The following is a 26086-nucleotide window of genomic DNA, read 5'->3' on the forward strand; positions in this document are numbered from 1 at the left end:
TGGGTTAACATATTTATTTGAATTGGAAAGTTAAGTCATATTTTTCTGAAAAAGTAAGCCTCATTGGCTGATTGGTTGGGCATTAACAGATTTTGCCATTTATGTCATAAGGTAGACATTCTTCTTAAACTAAATGAGCTATGTCTTCAGCTCTGATGTGTTCTATTTTTTTCAGAAATACATTTAAAACAAGTGATAAGATATATTTGTCAGAGGATGTTGAAATAAATGGTATTTCAGTTTTCCCAATCCTGTGTCAGTGTCTAGGATAAACAAGAAGCCTCTGACTGAAGAAAAAAGGATCTTTGTAAGATCTTTTTTATATGCTTCACGGGAATTGAGAAAATGAATAACTTTACTGATGGGGGGACAAAGTCTTTTCTAGTTTTAAAACAGATTTTGAGGGAGAGCTAATTGAATAGTCAGCCAAGAGATTATTAAAAATAATACTTGATGATAGGTGATTTCATGGTTTTTAGTCTATACCCAGAAGGAATATAAAGAATTCAGTGATTTTGCTATGACAAAACTTTCATGCTCATCTGCTGCTTTATGTGAATGAATTTTCTCCCTTGTTACAGTGATAAAAATGAAGGTGGAAATAGAACTAGTATTTTTTTATAGTTCATCATGACAGATCATATGGATTCATCAGTATGCAACTTAATTCATTATAAGATGCATTTCTAATACAATTTTACTTTTATATTTAATGATTATTAAAATATATAAAATTTATGTTGTTTGATCAATTATGCATATAATAATTATAAAAACTCAATTCCAGAAGAAAAATTTTAATACTTAGCACCTTATCCCACAGGAAATTTTGATTAATTTAAATTTTAACTTTTGCAGAGACGTATGATAAGCAAGTTATGAATTTTAAACATACAAATATATACATATATATTTTTAATTGTGATTTATTTATTTATTTAATCAAACAAGCAACCTTTTGGTGCACAGGACAACACCCACCTGGCCAGGGGTACAAATTGTATTTTTTATAATAACATTTTATAGGATAAGTAAATGGAAATATGGGCTAAAATAAAATACAACAATGTATTATTTCTAACTCTTAGAAAAGAGCTTTTTTGTTTTTTTTTTGTTTTTTTAAATATATCTTTATTGATTTCAGAGAGAGAAAAGGAGAGGGAGAGAGAGAGAAACATCAATGATGAGTCACTGATTGAGCCCGCAACCCAGGCATGTGCCCTGACCAGGAATCGAACCCCAGTTGCCTGGATCCTAGGTCGACGCTCAACTGCTGAGCCATGCACGGCTGGGCAGAGCTTTTTGTTTTTAAAATAGTTGTGATAGATATCAAATTGCTATATTTTCAGATGAAAGAGTATAATTTTTAGATCTCAGTATTTGATATATAGTAGTTACATTCTTTGTACCTATTTAAGCATCTGATGAAAAGTGGTAGATATTAACTTCAAAATTTACAAAGGGATAATCTATGTTCTTATAGGAGACAAAATTAATAAAGGACAGGCTTGAACTCCATGTGTCTCTCTCTTTCGATTTTTTCTTTAATGAAGCCAGAAAATTTTTGAGTCCCTATTAAACAGGGATGCTATATGATAAATATTTTGATTCTATCGGGTTTGGTGTTGTAGATAAATCTAAACCCAGAAAAATTTCTTTCTTTTAAATTTGCTTAATTAACTAAACATATAGTTTCAAGTTTGGTTTGTTAAAGTTTCCTCTAGGGGGTGACATTGTACAATTAATAGGCTTTCATGACCTTGTATAAATGTTCTCTGAGAGCCATTTGTTTATATCATCATAGAAAAAGTAAAATACAGTTTTCAGGAAGTTGTAAATATTTATGGTTATTTCAATTCTGGACAACAAATGTAAAATTGTAGTGTAGTTTAAATAAAGTTTAAATAAATAATATTGGATTTCTTTATTGATGGTGTTGAGCTACATGGATGTTAGGATTAATAATTAGTTGCCTCTTTTTTATTGATGTTAATCACACAGAAATTGGATTTCCTAAAGCCACTCAGACATGCTTAATTAAGACTAAAAATAAGCACTTTTCTTTTTTGTTGATTTCTAAACCTGTAAGATTAATCAGAACCCATAGTCATGTTATCTAAGTACTTATGTTTTATTAGCTAATTAAGGATATTTTACTGTAGCAACGAAAGGTTAATAATAAATAGAAAACAGAAAGTTGGACCATTGATTTATCCATTAGCATTCCAGTCATTTATATTTGTTTTTGCAAACATATATATACATTAATTTTATTTTGTAAAAATAGTCATTTAATAGTTACTCCTTTTTTGAGTAAGGTGAGTCATCTCATTTTTAGGTTCTTTTAACCTGTCCCTAAGATTGAAGGGTCAGGGTTAGTGGAATCAAGTAGCTTGTCCTTAACTGTCATTTTCTTTTCTTTTGGTACTCATGCGAGTTTAAGCATCTTCGGTTAGGTTCATATTTTATGACAGTTGTGTTTGATTATTTAGGGGGAAAGCTTACATACTCTGGAGCAGCACAGGATTATATATAAAATGTTCAATGTTTGATAATTTTCTGCTTTCATTCAATTTGTCTTTTTTCTGTGGCTTGGCAAGGTCTTTTGGTTTTTAAATGTTTTTTTTTAACGTCAGTTAATTATTATTTCTCTTTGGAAGCACTTGCATTCCATTGTACTTCCACTTGGGATTGTTAGATATTCCTTGTTGATTGGCTGCTCTGATATTTACAATAATTTGTCTGTTGTCGTATAACACGCCATATAAGGTGAGAACTTGGCTTTGTTTCCTCCTCTCCTAGCCTTTGGTTTTGATTGACATACTTTTTACTTATACATACGCCACAAAACCTGGAACACATTTTTTTAAACTTATGTTTTAAAGAAATATATAAAATGAGAGAATAAATTTTAAAAATATTCTCTCACATAATTACCATTTTCAGCACTCTTCATTGCTTTGCATAGATCCAGTCTGGTTATTACCTTCTTTTGTTATAAAGAACCTTATCATTTCTTACGAGGCTTGTAGACTGAATTGTTTTCTTCTATTGTATGAAATAAACTTGTATTTCATTTTTATTTTTGAAAGATATTTTTGCTGAGTAAAGATTTTAATTAATTTATTTTTTCTTTTGGCACTTTTTTTTTTTACCACATTTTCCCATCTTTTATGGGGGCAATCCAGTTACACTTGTTAGAACACGGTATTTTCCCACACCTCAGCGAGACTCTAGTTTTCCTTTCTTTTCAGTCCGTTTTCTCCATGCTTTGTTTTGAGTAGTGTCTGTTGCTGTGTTCTGAAGTTCACTAATCTTTTCTTCTGTGGTATTTAAGTTTATCCAATAAATATTTTATTTTAGATATATTTTTCATCTCTAGAAGTTCCATTTATATTCCTTTGTGTATGTTCTATTTATCTCATTTCATGGTTGCCTTTAAAATACTTTATAATGGTTTCCTAGTATTTTAATGTCATCTACTATTTCTGCTATTTTGTCATTGTTTGATCTTATTGGGCTGTTATTTTTCTTATAGATTATATTCTCCTGCCTCTTGCCATCTTTAGTAATTTTCTATTATTTTCAGGACTCTGTGAATTTTTAAGTTCTTAAATATCTGGAGCTTATGGTCTTTCTTTGAAGGGAGTTGATCTGGCTGACAAGTTATTTGACTTTCAATTTGATTCCTTTATGCCTTGTTATTTTGTTTGGTTTGGTTTTAGTTTTTGGGGGTAGGTATAAAGTAACTTTTTTTCTAGGGACAGGTAGCGCCTACTACTAAAGAATATGTCTTTTGGTTTCTCTACTGAATATCCTGGATAAACATCTGGAACTCACTATGTCTAGTTGAATGCGTCGTAGCCCTGTGTGTGCTTTGGTAGCAGTTTGGCTCATGTCTTTTGCCTATTTTTTGGCCTTGTGGAGTTTTCTCCTACACATGCACGTGGTGGGTGGTATTTGGCTGAACCTCAAGGTTACCCCCATACAGATTTCTGGGTTTCTTTTCTGCTTAGCTCTCTCTTCTTCAGAACTCTGCCCCTCAACTTACAGCTGCCTCAGTCTGTTTCCTCAACTCAACTGGAAGACTATACTCTGTTTAGGATGCCCCTCCTGTTCCTTAGTGTGGAACATGTAGCCCATCAAAATGCTGGGCTGACCATTGGTGTCACCTCATTTGTTTCCTTACCCCAGGTGTCATGGTTTTCTGTTGCTTCCATTGTCTGAAAATGGGTTTTCTATATTTTGTCTTAATTTTTTGTTTATGGTAGGATGGCAAATACAGCAACTCCCGTCATGGCTGGAATTAAAATCGGTGGTCTCATTTTAATAATCAAATTGTTAGTGTTTGCTGTGTACCAGCATAGTCTTTTTTTTTTTTTTTTATCCTTGCCAGAGGATATGTTTATTGATTTTAGAGAGAAAGGAAGGGAGGGGGAGAGAATGATTGGTTGCTTCCCGTACCCCCCCCCCCCAAATCAAACCCAAAACCTAGGTATGTGCTAATATTGGGAGTAGAACCTACAACCTTTTTGGTGTATGGGATGACACTCCATCCACCCAAGCCAGCCAGGGCTGTACCAGCACAATCTTTTCTTAGGAATTCATTAGTAAGGTTTTCTTAAAGCTGCTAATTTATATACATTATGATGTAATGAGCTCCAAAATGTTTGTTTAGTGAAGGAATGATGGAAGTAAATATCCTTTCTTAGTAGACGTTCAGTAATGCTTTCTTTTAAATGTTTTATTCAAAAGTCCCTACACAAAAGGCAACACTAACCAATAAGCAGATATTTACAATATACTTAGAAATTCAGTTCTGTTCATTGGAATAAAATTTGCATTAGACATCAATATATACTATAATGATTCCTATTTAATAGATTTGTTAATCTATTAAAGTATCACTCTTCAGAATTGCTATTAATGTATCTTTTTTGTGTATATCATGTATTTCATACTTTTATATTTCTTGTGTGTAAGGAAGGATGTGTTAGAATATTAATGTTTAGATTTTATGGAACTTTGAATTACACATACCTTCAGGATTAGTAAATGTTTGTCGCCAAATGCCTCACATTAAATTAAAATTGAGTTGGAAAGTATTTAATCCATTTGCAAATATGCCTCATTACTCATCTTCAAATAATATTTATTCATAAAAATAAACACATTTCCTTGCTGGAATGAGTCAAATATATTTTCTTATAGATGATTTTAGCTACACATTTATGTTGTTTTAGTAGGTAATTTCCATGTTAGACATTAATTTTTCATCATCTTGCTGCTGCTACAATGAGTTACTTGTCTTGAACGGAATTCTATATGAATGTGATCCTTTTTTTCCATTCCTTATGGCAAAAACATGTTTGTTAATTTTCATAAGTAGATTTAAGTTCTTTTCACTTTTATTAAAATTACAGAATGCATCTTGTGATACATTTTCTGTGCGTAAGACTTGTAAACTACATAAGATATTTAAAAATGCAAAAGCCAGGCCAATTTTTATCCTAAATCTTTCCAATTCTGAGATGATCCAGTTCTTCAATTAAACGTGTTACTGTACAATAATGTCCTTGTAATAGCAAAGACTAAATGTACATCTAAACCAAGAAAAAATGCATTTGGAAAAACCAATAAACTATATAGTCATTACACTGTATTACGAGAATCTGCCATCTGTGTTGAGGTTAACTTTGAAAGGACAAAAAGCTGATATTTGTTTATATTTGCGTTGTGAGGGAAGATGGTCATGGCTTTTGGTGATAGCGAAATAGAAATAATTTGATTTTTGCTTCAAAGGAAAAAGATGATAGATAGGCTCCATTTTTATTGTAAGCAATAGTAGAAATAAAGAGTAACAAATTTGAAGCTAAAAATTGCATTTTTTACATAGGAATAAATTTCCTGTTCATGGTAACAAGAAAATGCTGGGTTAATTTTCTGCATTAGTCTACTTAATCGTTAAGTTCTGAGATGGCTGCCACTAAGGCCAACATGAATCCAGGAATCAACCTCATTTCATATTATCTGGGCCATTACCTGTGCTTGGTAGCCATTTATCCCCAGAGTTGGTCTACCAAGTAGCTGACTACACTCCAGATGGTAGGAATCACAGTGTTCACTACTACGTTAGAAAATAAGGAGAAAGACCTGGGAAATGAAACTCAGTACTGTATTTCATGTGAGTACAGTGCTTAATGTTACCATGTTTTACTATGTCAGTCAGTATTACATATAGGTAGCAAATAGTTAACATCTTAAGTTTTCTGTGTGTCTTTCTGGATCAGGTTTTTTTTAAAATGAGACTCAGATTCTTTGAAGTAGTCATTTGGGAGATTGGGAAGGCAGGTAGTAAGCTTAATTGATAATTGTGATCTTTCTACTGATGCTAATATGGCAGTGGTCTCTGTGGCTTCTATGTAAGTATAGAGAAAGAAAATAGATGGCTCTATATATGAGTATGCTTTTTACCAGAGGGATGTAAAAAAAGAATCAGGGGTAGGAGGAGAGAGAACAGTAATGTTCTAGAAAAATACATTGTAAAATCAAAGCTGCTTGCAGCCTTAGCCGGTTTGCTTCGGTGGTTAGAGCGTCGGTCTGCTGACTGAAGGGTCCCGAGTTCAGTACCGGCCAAGGGCATGTACTTCCGTTGCACGCTTCTTCCTCGGGTCTGGTCGGGGTGCATCCTAGAGGAAACCAATGTGTCTCCTTCATATTGATGCCTCTCCCTCTCTCTCTTTCTTTCTCTGTTCCCCTCTCCCTCTTTCCCTCCCTCTCTATAAGCACGTCCTCAGGTGAGGATTAAAAAAGTTAAATTATGTATATCAAAGAAGGAATCATAAAATCATTAGAAAAGGAAGTGTTATTAAGTGAGTTTTGAGATAGGTGCCAATAACTTGGGGGAAAATGTAAATGAGATTAAAGAGTTATATTTGAAATATTAAATCATAAGAACAATTAGAAAAATTGTATAACTGAATATATTGTGTAACTGGAGATAAAATAACTTTCCAAGCTTAGAACTGATGGGGGGGAAAAATAGTAGCTTTGAGTACATAAGTATTTGAAACTTCTGTTTTAAACAACATGCAAAAATGGAAAAACAACATAGTATTTGTAGCCTTTATGTTTATTTACCTAAAGAGCTTGTGATATACTTTAAAAAAAATGCCACATGATCCCACTTATATGTGGAATCTAATGAACGAAGTAAACTGATGAACAAAATAGATCCAGAGACATGGAACAGACTGAGGAATCTTAGAGGGAAGGGAGGGGGGCAATTAACCAAAGAATTTATATGCATATATGCATAACCCATGGACACAGACTGTAGTGTGGAAGGCCTGGGGGTGGGGGTGGGGGTGGGATGGAGGGGGTAGGAGGGGGAAAAATGGGGGCATATGTAATAGTTTGAACAATAAAGATAAATTTAAAAAACTAAAACAAAAGTAATACCCCTGCGCCTAAACACACTCAAAACAGAAATGCTGGAAGTAAAGACTGAAGAACTCACAAAGAAATGTCGGGGAGTTCAGTGAGTTTTAAGAGAACAAAGCTGACTAAAGCAAGCACAGAGCTTGAACAACGCAAAGGAAATACGACTGGTGTAAACGGGAGGGTACTCACTGGTGCTTTCAGAGGCCTGCGGGTGGAGGAGTTGGTACTTAAAGCCTAATAGATATATGGAGAAGGGACCAAAGCAAGTTGCTAGAGAAATATGACTAGTTAAGAGAAAGAAAAAAGGGGAAAATTTGGTAACATTTGTGATTAAAGCAATGGATATTTAAACTAAAATAAGTGCTCATTCTGCTTTTTAAATTAGCATATCTCTATTTTTGTGTCACAGTGATGTCCAGCGTGGGCGCCATGCAGTGAAAATGAAATGCTGTGTTTTTTCACTGTGTGCCAGTGTACATCTGTACAATTTCCACTTGTTAATCCCTAGATGGATCAAATCCTTAAATTTGATTTGTGGAAACAAATAATAAATTAAACCTTAGACTCTAAACCATGAGCTAGCCCTAAAACCCTAAGCATTAAAAAGTAGTTCCTTCAGGTAGAGTTATTAAAATTAAAAGCACACAGGATATACACAGTATTATGTGTATATTAACACATTTTTAAAGGAGATATGATTGGGTAGACATAATTGAATTGGAAATCCTAAGATACCTAGGATCCAGGCGATTGGGATTCGATTCCTGATCAGGGCACATGCCCGGGTTGTGAGCTCAGTCCCCATTTGGGGACCTGCAGAAGGCAGCTGATCAGTGATTCTCTGATGTTTCTATCTATCTCTCTCCCCCTCCTTTCCTCTCTGAAATCAATAAAGGTATACTTTAAAAAAAATGCCAAAAGAGAATGCCTTACTTGGTAAAACTTTGTTAAAATCGTATTTTGTGTTCTTTATCTTTGTAAATAAGATGCATAGTAAATCAGTTTTATTTCTAAATTTACTTACATTTTAAATGATTTCTTAGACAAAACGAATTTTAAAAATTCAATCAGCAGATGTTAAAAAATTAAATTGTTTATTTTTCTTCTTTCTGTAGGTCGTTTATATGCAATGCAAACTGGAATGAAGATTGATAGTAAAACTCCTGAATGTCGTAAATTTTTATCAAAGCTAATGGATCAGTTAGAAGCTGTGAGTTAAATAGTGATAATGTATTTTCTGATTAATGTTTAAAATGATATTTTATTTCATTTGTGTGTGTATGTGTTGTCATTTTAGTGCTTTTCCTTGCTGCAATCAGCAGTGTCATTTTAGCTGATGAAAAAAATGACACAGGTTTTTTGTTGTTTGTTTTTTGTTTTGTTTTTTTAATATCATACTGCTAAGGAAGTTATAAGCAAAATTCAAAATAGGCCCCATTATCTTTGCATATACCATTATATCTTGTTCTATATTATTATAGATGGCCCTTGAGTCATCCTTTCATAAGTGATGCACCCTTTCTAACCTTTCCTCATGCAGTCACATGGATGACTGAAATGGGCTATTTATTTAGTGAAAGGAACAATGAAGGAAATGATACCAGTTGTCTCTCCTCTCTTCCTCTCACACTTGGTCCCAGGGTAAGATGCTCTTTGATCCATGCATTCTTGCCCATTTGAAGAAATGTGATAGGTGACTAATGAGTCACCTTGAATTTCACAAGTTATGGAGAGATACCAATGTATAATTTCACAGGTTATTATAAATGTTGCAAGTTACTCTGATCAAAGCCTGGTTGTATTAAGCAGTCACGGGCAGTAGTGTTCTCTATAACTTGGTATAGGTGCCTGGCCTTCAAACCCCCGTCATCTGCTGCTGTTGACCACCCAAGGTGGTTCTGGTGTCACCACTGTGGGAATTCAGCTGTCCCCATAGCCTGTCTGGCCTTACACTTCTAACGCTACTTCTGTGGATGCAGGAAAAATTGGAGTATTCTTTTTTTTTGGAGGGTGGGGTTAGATAGCCGGAAGAAGACCATGTCTTACACATAGTGATATATTTGTAAAATCCATCTCTAACAGAAGTTTTATATAGAGTATATTTCTCATTTCATAGTAGAACAATAATAGGTAAAATAATAACTTTTGAATGAGACAAAACTCAGTTCTTTGTAATAAGCAGAGTATAAAATCACATTTATAAAGTGAATCATCAGGAGTCTATTATCTAAATTAAATAACAAGTAGAGTAAGTTTATTTGGTGGTGAGAGCACAACTGCCTAATATATTTGTATTACATTTGGAAAATTTTTAGTATATTATATTTTTGCTACCAGGTATTTTATGTTGAAGCTGAGATGACATACTCTTACTAACTTATTTCTAGAATTAAATCTGCCTATAGAATTAAATAAAGAATTAAATGATTTCATGCTTTGGATACAGTAAACTAGTGTTATCCATAGGCTTTTTTTTTGTTTAGGAAAATCATAGCTAAAAATATCTCTAAATTCCAACATTGAATCCCTTCTGGACATTAAATTATTCTGTTGTAATTATGAGAATATTTACTTTGTTGATTTTATGAAAAATCCTGAGACCTTTTTTAAATATAATTTTTTATTTTATAATGTTTTGAGAAAAGCAATTATAAAACAGTAGTATGGTGCTAAAATGTAATATTCCAGGTCGTTTATTTCAATGTGACAATCTGAATAAAATGTAGGAATTTAGTTTATTTTTAAGATACTTTAAATTATTGTATGTGTAGAAAAGGGATATACTAACTGGAAATGTACACAGTAGTAAATTGTGTTGCTTTGAGGTTTATGTTTTTCTAAATTTAAAAAACTTCCATAATCCAGTTCCAGGTTTGTCATGTATACCTTACTTAGAATTAGACCTCTTATTTTACACGTTCTCTGAGAGATACTATTATAGGATATAGTGATCGTTTAGTTTTATTTTTTTTAATGTGATAAGAAATTGAAATGGGAATAAATTAAAGTTTTAAATTATATATGGTTAGGAAAGGTAGTACATTGGATGATACATTATTTTGAAATATTTGTGATGCTTTAAAGTAGATACTTGGATGTGTTATGTTTTTATTCTTGGTTATTTTTATTTCTTGAGTTAATTATACTTTCAGGTTACCATATGTATGTTTCTTCAAAAATTTGTGAACATTGGATTTTGTTTTAAATGCCCTGAGCTGAGGCAGAGCAATTTTTTTCTTTGAAGGATTTCATTGATACATCTTTTACTGAAATGAATATAAATAATTTACTTAAAATGATTGTAAGTCCAAAATCATAAGCTTTATATTTGATTTTCTTTTAGCTTAAGAAACAGTTGGGTGATAATGAAGCTGTTACTCAAGAAGTAGTTGGTTGTGCCCATTTGGAGAATTATGCTTTGAAAATGTTTTTGTATGCAGATAACGAAGATCGGGCTGCACGATTTCACAAGTAAGTAAAGAAAGAGGAAAATAAAAATGGTAAGTTTAGTTGCTCTAAACCAGAATTATCCAGTTTTGTATTGAACACTTTCTGACTTCCTGATTAATGATTTAAATTTTTAAAAAGTACTTGTAGAATCTCAGAATGATTTTGAGTATCAACTGTAATCCTCTCTTTTTAGAGAAAATGACTGAAAAAATCTAACATTTCTCAAAATCTAAGTTGATTTTAGCCAAAAACAACCTAGTTCAGTGATGCTGATTTTAAAAACTCCCACTCCACCAGTTCAAATGGTTTGTCATTATTATAATAATACTTAAGTGGAAAGAAATGCACATGGCTTGATATGCATTATCTAAGATCAAATGTGTACTATAAAATCTTACTGTATAGTACTTACCTATAGTGTAAGTGTTGCTACTTTCTCCTAATAGCATTATAAGAGGAGCTCCATTGTGTTTTTAAAATTTTATTTAAAATATTGATTGCAGAATGCTTTAATAAACATTGGAATTTTTTTTTATATAGTTACATAACTAACCCTACATCTTAATGTTTTTTCTTTAAACTAGACCAGCTCTCTTTTCTATTCCAGAAACATGATCAAGTCTTTCTATACTGCAAGTCTTTTAATAGATGTCATAACAGTGTTTGGAGAACTCACTGATGAAGTGAGTATATATTCTTTATTGTCTTAATAGCTAAAGATCAGTATTGTTGCTGTTTATCAGTTTTATTATAGCAATGTTTATTTAAAGCAGCCTGTCCATCTGAAATGCAATGGAAACAAAAAATTTAATTTTAAAATTACTGCACATTTTTCAAAGTATAAACAAAAGAGGTTGTTTTAAATAATGTATGTATATTTATTTTTGTAGTAAGTTTTTTAAATTCAGTATGTATTTTACACTTTAGCAAATGCATGACTACTGTATTGGGCAGCACAGGTTTTGAGTTTGATTTTATTAAGGGTTTAAATACTACTAACCCTGTATGCTGTTAAGTTCCTTCACTGTTATTTGGTATAAACATACTGGAGGCAGAGATGACTTAAGGACTTTTTCCTATTTCATTTCTATCCAGAAATATTATTATTTATGATTTGTTTCTATTGTAAAATACATATATAACATGCTATTTTACAAGGTACTTCATATTAATTTGTTTCTCATAATCTAAGATAAGTAGAGTGCATAATCATTTTATACATGAGCAAATTGAGGCTAAGTGACAAACATTGCTGTGATTTCAGTGTTGTTTTCACTGTTGCAAGAAAATTTGTTTTCTGAGAGGGGAGATGTTAATCTAGAAAGAGATAGGGAGGGGGAAAGGATAGCCATAATGAGACTGATAAAGGCATGTTATATTGGTGATTTGAAATCTATGAAGAACACTGCTTTCTGTGGTAGGATTTTTTCAAAATGATGAGCAGTTCATAGTAAAGTTCCAAACAAAACAAAGTATAATCTATGAAATATTTGCAGTTTTGTAAAACAATATATCAAAACTGTGCAAAAAATTATTTATGTTTGTATGTAAAATGAAGTTAAGTTCTAGGCTTGGTGATTTAAGCGTGGTTTTTGCATTGCAGAGTTGTGCAGGACTTTCAAAATTGTGTGATTGCTCCTTTTATTTCAAAACACCAAAGCATCCCTGGCCCTTGACCTACACAGCCTTCCCAGTCATTCAGATAACCAGAAACCACCCCCAGATATTTTCAAAACACCTTCTAGTGTATGGGACAATGCCCATTGAGAGCCACTGCTGTACAGTTTTCTGGAGACAGAGGAGTATAAGACGGAACTGAGACCTGGAGTATGGAAATCTGCACTGCTTCTCAGTGGCTGGCACATTTTGTGAATCCCAGTGGATCCACTCTGTTTAGCAACCTTTCTACTCCTTTCTACTGACCTGCATTTCTTTTCCGCTCTGTTGCACATGTATGGGGCACTATACTAGATACTTGAGGATGCCGAGGTGATTTCAACTTGACATTATGGAAAGCTTTAGCTAGTTCAGTATGGTTTTGGTGAGCACCAAGCAGGCACCAAGCAGGCACAGGAGAAGAATGGACCTCAGATTAGCAAAGTAAGTCATAAACCAGATGAGAACAGATTCTAGTAGGGAGAAGAGAGACGGGTAACATAGCAATATGGGTGGGTTCGTGTTGAGAGCAAGCAAGCTGCACACCTGAGGCCGTCTGTATGACATTTGCACATAAAGGTTTTTAATCTAATTAAATTCTCTTTACTTTTCTTTTGAAAAAATAGCATTTTTTTAAAAAGGCCCTAGGTTCATGGCCTAGATAACTACAATTTACATAATTATTTTTATACTATTTTTTTGTTCTTTTTCCATGCGACCTATTCTTCGCTGTCATTGTTTTGCTGAAGAACCTATACGGACTTTTTATTTCCAGGCATTGCAGGTTCATCTTACTTGTGGGACTTCTTACCAGTCCCATTCATGTTTGTCAGGCCAGTCTGCTCCCAGCTTTTACCACTGGGAACTGTGTCTTTTGAGCCTGCTTTACCTGAGTCTTACATTCCCTTTAAGCCTTAGCTACATTTTTCTTATATGAATTTCTCCATTCTCTCAACTCTTCCACCTTTAGAGTCTCAGCTGTGTGCATATTACACTATAAGTGTATTGATTGAGTTTTATATATTACATTTTGGAATAAGTTATACTGCAAGTCCTAGAAGGGGAACTTTGTCTCATTCTGCTAGCTCTTCTTTGGCATTAAGTGCAGTTTACACACTGAGTAGATGTGGTGGCTAATCAGTTACTGTTTCAAAAGTTGTTATAGTTTAGCTTTTTATTTTTTTACCTGTAGTTGAAAATAATGTTCAGACCTGTTTACATAGACCTTCTTTAGGTACACGTATTGAACTCTCTTAACTGTGCCTTACATAATTCCATTTCAGTATGTTATTAAATGTGTTGCTATACACACTTCTAGCATTTCTGTAGCTTTCTTGAATTCAGTGTCCCAGTTTTAGGTATAGAGTCACCAGAATATATATATGTAAACTTTAAATTTGTATTATAAAGCAAGAAATGTTCAAAACTTTTTATTTCCTACTATATCTTATTCTATTTATGGTCAATGTTATTAATAGGCTTTTTCTTGTATTTTAGATTTATTTCACTTTTAGCAGTGTGTAAGGAGCAGATACTATTTTACCTTCTTTGCTTTGTAGTCTTTAGGTTTAATACTGCTAATTTAGGAAGAATATGAAAATCACTTAAAAGATAATGATAACTGCTTTTACCTCTTGAGTTTGTGCTAATTTAAAAAATCAAATGCATATGGCATGTTTTCCTGCCCTCAAAGACCTTGTGTTCTGACTTGGAAAGAGAAGCAAAATAACTGACTATAATGATATGTGGCCTAGTAATGATAAAATACAGGGAAGGGATCCACTTCTACCACTTGACAGGCACTGTACTTAGACCTTTTAGATATATTTTGTTTGACTCTGTGATAAAGGTCCAGCTTTTATGTTTTTAATTTGCAATTTGTTGCAGACTGATTGTTTTGTAAAATACAAGTAATAATTGAATTACTAGGAAAATGAAACTTAAAAGACACACAAAAAGTACAAGCCTAATTTGCTGTAAGTTTCCTAAATACTCTCAATTTGTGTACTATGTTGTCACAAACTGGTGTACAGTTTGCAGACTAGCACTGGTTCTGGGACCACATTTTGTTTAGCACTGATCTAGATCCCTCTATGGAAGACCCCAGTGAATCCTGTTTATATCCCAATCTAGGACTTTTGCTTCTGGAAAAGCAGGGCTCCAGCAAAACTGGACCAATTGTGTATACGTGTTGCCATCTGGAAGGAGGTAGTCTGTTTAAGGTATCCCTTTGTATTGGAAGTTTCTGAATTAAGCAACATTGTATATATTAAGATGAGTTTATTTAGAAGTAGATAGGCATTATGTATTGCTACTAACTGTATTTGGAGGTCCAACATGTGTAATTGGAGTCCCATAAAAGAAAGCAAAAATAAAATGGAGAAGAAAACATTTTAAAGAAATAGTGACTATAGATTTTCTAAGTTGGTTGAAAAAACAGTTATGGATCCAAGAAACTCAGTGAACCCCAAATAAAATAAATACAAAGAAAACCATATCTGAGAGCATCATAGCCAAACCAGTGATGTTCAACTGTAGGAGACCAAATCTTAAAGAGCAGTCTTAGGAAACAACACATTATGCACAAGGTAACAATGCTTTGAAGGATGGTTGACTTTTCATTTTTTAAAGTGTTGGCAGGAAGATAATGAAATTGACAACATTTAGAGTACTGAAAGAAAAAAACAAGCCAATAAACCCTGTCAACTCAGAATTCTATAAGAGGAAAAGTATCCTTCAAAAAAATTAAGGTAAAATAAAAGACATTTTCAGGCAGATTAAGTCATTGCTTTCAAATCTGCACTGAAGAGCTAAAGAACTAAACAGCAAAAAGGAAGTTTTCAGTCTGAAGGAAAATAATACCAGATGGCAACTTGGATATTGGGAGGAATGAAGAACATTTGACATGGTATGTATGTAAATACATTAAAAAAAACTATATATATATATTTTTAAATTTTAAAAAAAGGTATATACCTGTTTAAATAAAAATTATAACTATACATATCTATTTGGAAAACCCAAAAGAAGGCAAGAAAAGAGAGGAGAGAGAAACAAAAAGAGATGAGACTAATATAAAACAAGTATCAAATTTTAGACCTAAATATAGCTGTATCAGTAAGTACTGTAAATGTAAATGGACTAACACTACAATTTAAAAGTAGAGATTTTTAGACTAGATAAAAAAACAAGCTCTAACTTTATGTTGTTTACAAGAGACACTCTTTAAATACTGAGACAAATGTTTTGTAAATGAAAGAATGGAAAAAAATATTCAATACAGATATTGAGTAAACAAAATCCAAGTGGCTGTATTAATATTAGACAAAGTGAATTTTAAGATGTGTTACTAGAGGTAAAATGGGATATTGTAATGATAAAGGGTTCAGTTCATCAAGAAGATATTAGTTTAGAATGTCTTTACCAAATAACATATAGTTTTAAACTATATGAAACAGAAATTGATAGAAATAAAAAAATATGCATAAATTCTTAATCCTACTTGGAGATTTAACACCCCCACCCCCCAATCATCAGTGTAATAAGTAGTTTTGAAACAGTAAAATTAACTAAAATGAACAGACTGGCCACATCAAATATTGGCTTGAATCTGGAGAAACAAGGGCTTTCTTACATTGCTTGGCGAAAATGTTAGACATTATAACCACTTTGGGAAAAGATTTGGCAGATTTTTATAAAGTTAAACACACCTACCCTTTTACCCAGTAATTCCTCCTTGGTGTTTATTTAAGAGAAATGAAAACATTTTTCCAGAAAAAGACTTGTTCAAGAGTGCTCATAGGAACTTTATTCATAATAGCCCAAAGCTGGAAACAACTGAGATGTCCACCAGCAGAGGAGTTGATAAATAAATTGTACTACTACTAAAGTATAAAAAGGGACTACTGATATACCCTACAACATGAACGAATCTTGTGGATGTCTGCTGAACAAAAGAAGACTCAAAAGAATGAAAACTATGAGTCCCTTCGTATAAAAGCAAATTTATTCTAGTGAAAAAATTAGGTGGTTTATTTGGGAGTCTGGGCAAGGGAAAATTGATCTGGAAGGGGATATAAAGGAACTTTCTGGGGAACTAGAAATGTTATATTTTGATAGGAGTATGTTTTACACAGACAAATCTGTCTGTCAAAGCTCATCAGATTATACATTTAAGATTTATCCATTTCAAGGTATGTCAGTTTTACCACAAAAGAAAAATAGTTAAATATTGAACTGTTATTTGTAGGTTTGGTTTTTCTTTATGGTATTAGGTTGTCAGTTCTGAAACTGCTTACTCTGTGTACTAGAATTGAGCAAATGAGTAATATTGAAGGAGCCAGGTTTCTTACTTCTGGGAAAAGAACTTAAAATATGGGATTCGAATGTACTACATTGTATTTGTGTTGGATTAGATTTGGAGTTGTCCATATTAATTTATGCTTTTAAATTTATTAGATAAATAGAGCAAAATCGATATATGTATATAGATAGTATATATGTATACTACAGACGTGTGTATATACAATATATGTATGCGTTTGTGTATACAGTCTGTATCATAGCTGTGTGTACACATGCACATGAAACATAGTTCCTCTGTCCCTGTACTGAAAGGACCTGGAAGCAGTCATGCATCAATAGCAGTGAGCACCCCTAGTGTCTGATTTGGGGTTCTAGATACCATCATCTGTAAAAGGAGTCAGGATTCTTATAGAAAGGGCTGAGTCTAGGGCTGGGTCAGAGAAAGTACTAGATGAAGTTAGACCTGCTTATACCAGAAAGTAAAGAAGTGTTGACATAATCACAGTAACATGTCAAAAGAATCCAGAAGCCAGTTTGAAAGGGTTTCCACTGTCCCAAGTCAGGGACAATTTGGGCCTCAAAGTAAGAATGATACTAATACATGATAACCATTGAATAAAATAAGACTCTGTGGGTCTCTACTGAAACATACAATGAAGTAAATGACTGACTGAAAGAATGAATGAATGAATGAATGAATGATGGAATAACAGAAAAGGATCTTTACAGTAGAATTCTAACTAATAAGTATAGAAGTAAAGATGAAGTTAGAAATCATTTATGGAATTTAAAACTAGTTGGTGTAAAGTTTGTTGAAGAGCAGGATAGGGCTTTGCTAGAAGAGGGTATGTAAGATTATTTGGAGGTCAGATAGAGGATTAGTAGGCAGGACATAAGAAGGAAACAAGACTAGAGTGTCATAAAAAGCAGGAATAGAGAGTGTTTCACAAAGGTTGGAATGGTTCAGTGTTTATTATGCTTCTGGGCAATTTGGTGAGATGATCACCTGAAAGGTGTCCTTTGGATTTGCCAGTGTGATAGGTCGTTGCTAACATTAGCAAGAGGAATTCTTCAGGTAAACTGATGACTTAAACAAGGTGGAGTCTGGCACATGTAGAATCCCTCCACTGGAATGCATGGATACATTCAAATTTTCTCATCTTTTTTTAATAAAAATAAGAACAAAATGAAAAATAAAGAGAAACTTTTTCTCCCTAGAATGAATTGGGTGGTGAAGTGAAGACTTTAAATGTGGATGCTTCTTTTGGAGAGCTTTTTTGTGAAGTAGAACAAATTATAATCACACCTGGAAATTGGAAATCAATGTATAGAACCTTTTTTATAATGGAATATATAAGAGGATTATTTGATAAGAAAGGGGAAAGTAAATATGGTACATATTCAGTAATTTGGGGAGTTACATTTTAGGGTTCTGTATACTAATCTGTAGTATCTGGAGAATCTCACATAAAATACTCAACTAAATATCAGGACTGTATGCTGTATTTGTACTCATTGGTGACTTAGTGGGTTTTTGCAGAAGGCAGAAACTGTGTATCCCCTCAAACTCCATTGTGCATGCAGATCCTCTGGGGATCTTGGTACAGTACTGATTGTGATTCAGGTGTGAAGACTCTGCATTTCTAACAAGCTCCCAGTTGATACCAGTACCACTGGTCTGGGAGTATCATAAAGATCTATTAACTATATGAACTAAAAATCACTAGACCATCCAAAATTCTGACAGATTTTACTCTTGTATATTTTCAAACAAGACAAAATATTTTGCCTGATTTTATATCATATAGCATAAATTTTAAAGGCAGGAAAGAAGAGGCAACTAGCAGGTTCTTCACTGATACTTTCAGTTCTCACAATAATCCCATGATGTATTATTTCCCCCTTTTTGGAATTGCTGTAATTGAGACTCGTGTTCATTTTTCTAGATTTGTACAGATTAATTTTTTCCTCTGTAGTGATAATAGTTTAATATATTGTTGTCCTTTATATTTAATTTTAGAATTCCATCTAGCCTAGTTCTCCCCTCTGCATAAAAGTTGCAAGTTTTGCTTGTAGGACACTCTCATATTTCCATTGCAGACCTTTTCTGAAATTCAAAACCATAAAAGAGAACTGGGCATGTATTTTGAGGAAGATAGCTTTTCATGAAGCCTGTTGAGCCTTAGACAGTTGGTAGAATCCAGTAGTAGGATGGGGAGGGCGTCAGACTCTTTCAGAGCTGTATAATGCAAAAATGGGTTTTATCTTAAAAATATGGTATAGGTTATCATAAATGTATTTTTACTTGACTTTTTACTGCAATCTAAATACCGATATAAAAATCTTTCTTTTAGAATGTGAGACACAGAAAGTATGCAAGGTGGAAGGCAACGTATATCCATAATTGTTTAAAGAATGGAGAAACTCCTCAGGCAGGGCCTGTTGGACTTGAAGAAGATAATGGTATGTATTTGTTTATCTATGTAAAATGATGTAGGAGAGTCATAATTGTTCAGTATATTATTATTTAAAGTTTTCTGAAGGAACCATACAATTGTTTCCCCCCTTCAGGCCCAAAATTCATGAAAATCGTGTATAAAATCATAAATTTAGGGATAGTGAAAAATTAAGGCCAAACTCCTCTAATGTCTAAAAAGTCTTGTAAAATATATAGTATTTAATATAGTATTTACTAGTTCTGCTTTTGTTTATTTGAAACTTTATTAAGCACATACACCTTTATAGTTTATTTTTTTGTTGATTACCAGCCGTTTTATCATTATGAGCCATCCTGTTGTACCTCTGTTAATATTCCTTGGCATGAGTTCTGTGTTTTCTGTAATTGAAATTAGCACTTCAGCTTTTGTCTGCTTGGTATTTACATAGTATATCTATTTTTGTCCTTTTATTTTAAAAATATGAGTCTTAAGACATATAGGTAAAAAAGGCAGCTGTCAGAAAATAGAGTTCTTATTGGGTAGCATGAATGTGACATGTTTTGCCAAAAATGTCAATTTTTTTAAAAGTTTAAAGAGTGGGTTTAAAGGAAATTTATTTTTAGGAAAAATATAGTATATGCATAGATTTTACAGAATTAGAATTACAAGAAGTGATAATCATATTGTTAGGCATAACTGTTTAGAAAATATTTAAAACTATTATTTTAAAAGATAGAGCCTGCTTATCAACAGCATAAAATAGAATTGCATTTGAAGGTCTGTCATGCCTATATAGCAAAATAAGAATATTCAGCATTTTTATTTCAAAATACATAGTTTAACATCACATGTATATTCTATAATAGATGTTGAGGACAATGAAGATGTTGGAGCAACCTCTCTGCCCACTCAATCACCTCAGCCATCATCTTCAACTTTCGACCCTGGCAACATGCCATCAAGTAACTATACTGGAATACAGATTCCTCCCGGTGCACACGCGCCAGCCAATACACCAGCAGAAGTGCCTCATAGCACAGGTAGGAAAGGACTTCTTTCCTAAGTAAGTAAGAACTGCGCCTCTTACTGTAACTGTGCCTCATAATGATGTCATCAAGCATGATCAGATCTTTAATTCCATTTGGACCCCCAAGAAAACATCAAGTTCTTTTTTTTAATGTTTTGATATCAGTTATATTTTAGTTTTATGAGAAATGACAGAACATTTACATATATTGATTACTATTTATATTTTATTAATAAGAATAGCTTCTGTGCTTTTCATGTGTGTTACTTATTTCTTTTTTTCCCCCTCCTCTCCTTTCCCCTTCACTGTTGTTCAAGAATAGCACTAAGGTGAGGGGGCTATTATGGAATTTGTCAGTCAGCGTCCCACTGTGATAGCAAGATGCGAGTTTTCCTCCTCATTTCCTTAGGACCCTGCTCTGCCTGCAACATGGGGTTGTTCATGAAGGGGAGGCGCAGAATCTCAGTAGCAGTGGAATCACAGATTAGTGAAAGGAGAGGGTTTGAGTTCCCCTTTTTTTTTTTTTCTTTTCATCTTAAGATTACAAATGTGACTAAAACAGGGAAGTGATGTCTACTGTCGGAATAATTCAGGACTATATGTTTTCATAGAAAAAAGATCTGACAAAACTAGTCTCCAATAAGTTAATATCAGTAGATGAAGATATTTTTTAAGTTTTAAAGAGATACACTTCTATGTACTTCTGTTGTTAACATAGCATCAGCCCTACTTCCAAATAGAATGGTATTTAAAATGATAATTTAAATCTTTAACTTATTTTAAATTTTTAATAAAAATTGTTCTTAAAATTTTGCTTTGATTTCAGCATAAGGGTAATCTGTGGTAGTAAACTATACAAACATTTCAGAACATGTAATTGATATAATGAGTCATCCTTTGAGTCCTGATTTCTAGTCTTTCTGTTATGTAACACACTAGTAGTTCATTGACCTTCCATTGTCAGCCTCAGTTTACCCATACCAGTTAGGTTATTGTGTATGAGTTGAATAACATGTAAGTTTTCTGTTTTGACCATTTTAGCAGCAATTATGATTAGTCTCTTTCTATCTGTTTTAAAACTTTCAACTATATATTATCTACAGATATTGCTAATAATTTTAACGAAGGTAATTTTAACACTGATCTCATTTGTGTCATCATTCTGTATATTTTACTTTGCCTTGTCATTGGTTTATCATCTATGTGTTGACATTCATAGGCAAACCAATTTGAATTAGTTTGTAAGTCAAATTTTATAGAACATTGTTTTAAGTATTTCATCTTTTAGAAATATTGAAAATTTCTGTAGAATGTGATCAGTAAAACAGCTACTTTAGGTGTATGAGACTTAGATGAATACTGTTTGAATTATACGACTAAATTTAAACACTACTCAAGAGCATCCCTATAGAAGAGTAAAGTGAGCATAAAATGCATTGGAGTCAAGTAGTATTGGTTATTAGTTTCTACCCCTTGCTAAGCCACAAACTCAACTGTTGTTCAGCTTCTTTTGACCTAGGTTTTTCCTCTTCCTAAAATGAAATTAATCATATTTCTCATGGTTGTTTTAATTATTAAAGGGGAAAACAAATGAAAATTGACTAGTACTGTGCCTAACACAAAATCAGTGTTCAGCAAATTAGCTTCCTTTCCCTTTTTTCTCTTCCTTCCTATTTCTATGCCAAAGCAAGTCAGGGTATTTAATAGCAGGTTAATAACACTTAAAATAATTTTGTGAATCAAAGGAAGTGTTACATTTGGGGATATGATATGACCTTAAAAAGATTGCCAAAAGGGGTGTTGCTTTAGACAGTATGTCTTAGGGCAGAGTAGTGGTATAGCCATATACACATATTTTATTTGTAGACATCCTCTATGTACATATGCAAGGGAACATATATTTCCAATAGAAGGGCTATATCAGGTTGAACCATATGAAATTGCTATATTTGTACAACAAAAGTGATAGAATATTGGTAGTTTCATATGTTCAAACTAACAGACAATAACACCTGTTTAGAATAGGCATCACATAAAGATAGATATTAAGGGGGTGTATTCTGTTAGGAAATTTTATGGTATGAAGAGTTCGTTTTGATCCAATTAAGTCTAACCTTATTTTTTCTCTCTTTTGTTCATTAGAATGGGGACATAAAACTAAAAACCTATAACCTCTCTTAAGATAAAGTCCTATCTTGTTACTTGATACACTCTTACAGACTTAGCATCAAAGTAACCATAACTATTTTATAAATCTATTCTTATAGAAACTGTATTAGATATTGTTGTCCTTAATTTACTAACAGTAAAGAAATTAAACAGTTATCCCAAGGAATACTTGTATTTTAATACTAACATACTTAGTAAGTAACAGAACTAGGGTTGAACCCAAATCATTCTGATTTCATGGGTTTGGAACCTTTTTTGCCCCTTCCTCTAAGGAGTTAATATTCTGTCAAAACCTACTTTTTTGATATATATTTCCCTCTTACATTGATTTGAGATGTTGGAATCTTCTCTTAGCTGGCAGAATTTTTTTCTATTATATTTAAAACAGTTTTTAAAAGATCAGTTTGTAGTTGCCTAATAGAAAATGAAATAAGATTTTTAGTTTATAAATATAGCAGATGTTTCCCCTCTTACTCACTTTAAGAATGATTTACTTTCTCTCATATAAAGGTCCAGGATACACTTTTATCAAAGGGAAATCCTTAAGATAGCTGAAAAGAATAGTATGTACTAATATACGGTTTCGAGTTCCTCCACAAGAAAGTAACGGAGTGCAATGAGAGCAGGGATAGTGGTTGTTTAAAGAGGCCATGAGTTTCCCCTTGTGCTTTAACCAATGTAATATCAGATGTGGGCAGTGCGGTGTGCTGTTTTCTTTCTTTTGAAATTCACTTTTTATAGCTAAATGTAGAGGAAGATCTCAGTGAAAAATCTACATTAAATAACAATTTTATAATGAATGCCAGCCTTTTAATTATAAATGCAGCTCACCTCATATATAGATTAAAAACTTAGCTCTTTTATTGTTCTGAACGTCAGTAGTACTGCATTGGAGTTCTTATGTACAGCTTTCAGAGTTGTTTATGTTCTGGCCTAATCATTTGTATCAGTGCTATTTTCCATAACTGTGCTGAAGTTTCACTCAATCCGACCCTCCTATTTTCTTACCTTTATTCACAGTCTTCCTCATGGTTAGCATGTCTTCCTGCCTTTTCTCTGCCTCTCCAAAAGCTACTACTTTCAGTATTCTGTTTCATTACACTTTTTGTATAGTCTTCTCTAATTTTCTACGCAACACCCATTTTCCTCACACCGTTTAGTCAATAGAACAACTTAGTGCTTAATTAGAAATCTTGTAATGTTTAATTTTTGAACGTTTATTAATCCCATCTAATAGGATATGCAACAATCTACTTAAAAATTAACCAAAAGTTACTTTTGAATACTTCTTTTTTGTTAAGTAATAGAAAGAAAGACATTTTCAACATACTCTAGGAATGTTCACTCCAACATATTGCAGTCTGGGGGGCTGCAGCCCATTTGTGAATTGACAGATGAATCCTTTCCAAATCAGAAAAGAAGGAAAAAAACTATATTTGGGCATCTCAAAAAATAATGAACATAAACTAAAAAATGATTTTTACTAATGTGACTGGTATTTAGGCATCTGTGTTGAGCCAGTATGCTAGGCTACTATGGCAACATGCTATGATAGTTGCCAAGAGGACAGGCCTTGGCTCGTGTCAAGACGGATGAGGTGCAGTACCTTCTGACTGCTGCATGAGGCATGTTGGGCACCCTGTGTGTTAGTTCAAGTCTTAGTTGAATTACAGTGACCAGAAGTTCTTACTAAAATGCAAACTACCTATTTTTCTAATATTATTCAAATAAAATTTTACTACATAATTACATTTTCTCTAAGTCTGTTTTGTTCTTGTTAATATTGCCTACTTGATCAGATGGAGATATACAAATATATATTTAAAAATTAATGCAGGACACTGACCATAAATAGTATGCCTTCTCCATACAGAAGGGGGTTGGTTTGGAGGATTTTAATTTGGGCAGAAACAACTTACCTAGCAAGGAATGGCATGGATAAGATGGATCTGTGAGAGGGCGGTGGAACACTTCCTTTTGTTCACAAGTACATTGGACTGGGCACACACAGGTTTGTGTGCTCACAAGTACATTGGACTGGGCACACGCAGGCTTGCGCGCTCACAAGTACATTGGACTGGGCACACACAGGCTTGCGTGCTCACAAGTACATTGGACTGGGCACACGCAGGCTTGCGCGCTCACAAGTACATTGGACTGGGCACACGCAGGCTTGCGCGCTCACAAGTACATTGGACTGGGCACACGCAGGCTTGCGCGCAGGGAAGGGCTCCCTGGAGCTGGAGACGGCCCTCACGGGGCCTGGAGTGGGGATAAGGAGGCGACTGCGCAGGCACGTTTTTTTTTCACTCTTTAAAAATCATACTTGACTTTTCATATGTATACCTTTGTACTTCTAAAATTTTTATTAGTTCAATTCTTAGTTAAAAAGTATTTTCATGCTTTAATAGTTCCAGAGATGTAAAATGAAACTAATTTGCCCTAAATTATAATTAAATAAGACAAAACAGTATATATCTAAGCCACTTTTCTTTTGGGTTGGTAATGAGAAGGTCCTTCAAAGTCAGCACTTTGATCTGTATACTATATTTTAGAATTTAAGTCAATCTTTTTGAAACCATCGTGATAGACCTCTCATTGGCTATGGTTTTGTTTTCCTAAAAACTTCTTAATTTCTTTTCTTCCTTCCTTCCATTTTCCTCTTTTTATTCCATTGTCTTTCCCCTTTGACCTTACTACAAATTGCCTATTCGAATTTAACCTATTAGCTTGGGGCAAATGAATCCTGTTTTCTATTTGAGTGCATTGATTTAGAGTAATCAACTTTTTTTCTTCATTTGCTTTCTTGCTGATTGAATCATGTAAGTCTCTCTGGGAAGTTTCAACAATTTGTGTTAATGTTTAGGTGATTAGTAATCCTCAACTCTATTATATTATTTATGATTAATCAAGAATGCTATTCACTGAATATGACAGTCATAACAAGTTCTAATAGGAAGTCAAAACTAACTGCTAATTGGATATATAAAAATATCATCTTAAAAACATGTTAACTGGAAATTTGGAATGTATAATTTTTAATTTTATGCACAGTGGTAAAATGAGTCTTATCCTATAAGTTAAATTAAATCATAAGTATATCCCACCTTGTCCCCAAATTATTTAATTGACTAAGAAATTAAAAGGTAGGAAGAGAAACTATTACTTCTACAGGTATTTGGTAAGCTTTAATTAATAGACAAGTTGAAACATTAGACATGACAAACAAAATACATAATAGGAAATGTGTAACCAATACATGTGCGTAAACACTCAAAATGTATTTTCCTGCATATTTTCTATACTGGCCTCCAACATCAAATAACTATTTCAGTTTAGAATTCATTAAGGTTTCAAGGAAGTTAGGGAAGCAATGCAATTCCTCCATGATCCTTTAAGTGCTTTCCTGCTGTGTAATTAAGAAATATAAAACTTTAATCATCATTTGTGGTTTTCTGATTTGCAGGTGTAACAAGTAATACTATCCAACCTACTCCACAAACTATTCCGGCCATCGATCCTGCACTTTTCAACACAGTTTCCCAGGGTAAGTCATCTGAGTGTTTTATAAGATATAGTGTATCTTTTATTTTGGGGT

The 26086-nt window shown here is 33.2% G+C and overlaps 1 protein-coding gene across 1 annotated transcript in view; it reads left to right on the forward strand.

Moving 5' to 3' along the window:
* VTA1 (vesicle trafficking 1) overlaps positions 1–26086 on the forward strand; it is a 36260-nt gene that overhangs the window by 4286 nt on the left and 5888 nt on the right. The window contains exons 2-7 of the mRNA XM_081139897.1: positions 8559–8653; positions 10787–10914; positions 11501–11576; positions 19209–19317; positions 20159–20332; positions 25955–26035. Of these exons, the coding sequence (XP_080996023.1) occupies positions 8559–8653; positions 10787–10914; positions 11501–11576; positions 19209–19317; positions 20159–20332; positions 25955–26035 (663 nt within the window). The remainder of the gene's footprint in view (positions 1–8558; positions 8654–10786; positions 10915–11500; positions 11577–19208; positions 19318–20158; positions 20333–25954; positions 26036–26086) is intronic.

Source organism: Miniopterus schreibersii (assembly GCF_964146895.1).
Source record: "Miniopterus schreibersii genome assembly, chromosome: 6".
NCBI classification, from domain to species: Eukaryota; Metazoa; Chordata; class Mammalia; order Chiroptera; family Miniopteridae; genus Miniopterus; species Miniopterus schreibersii.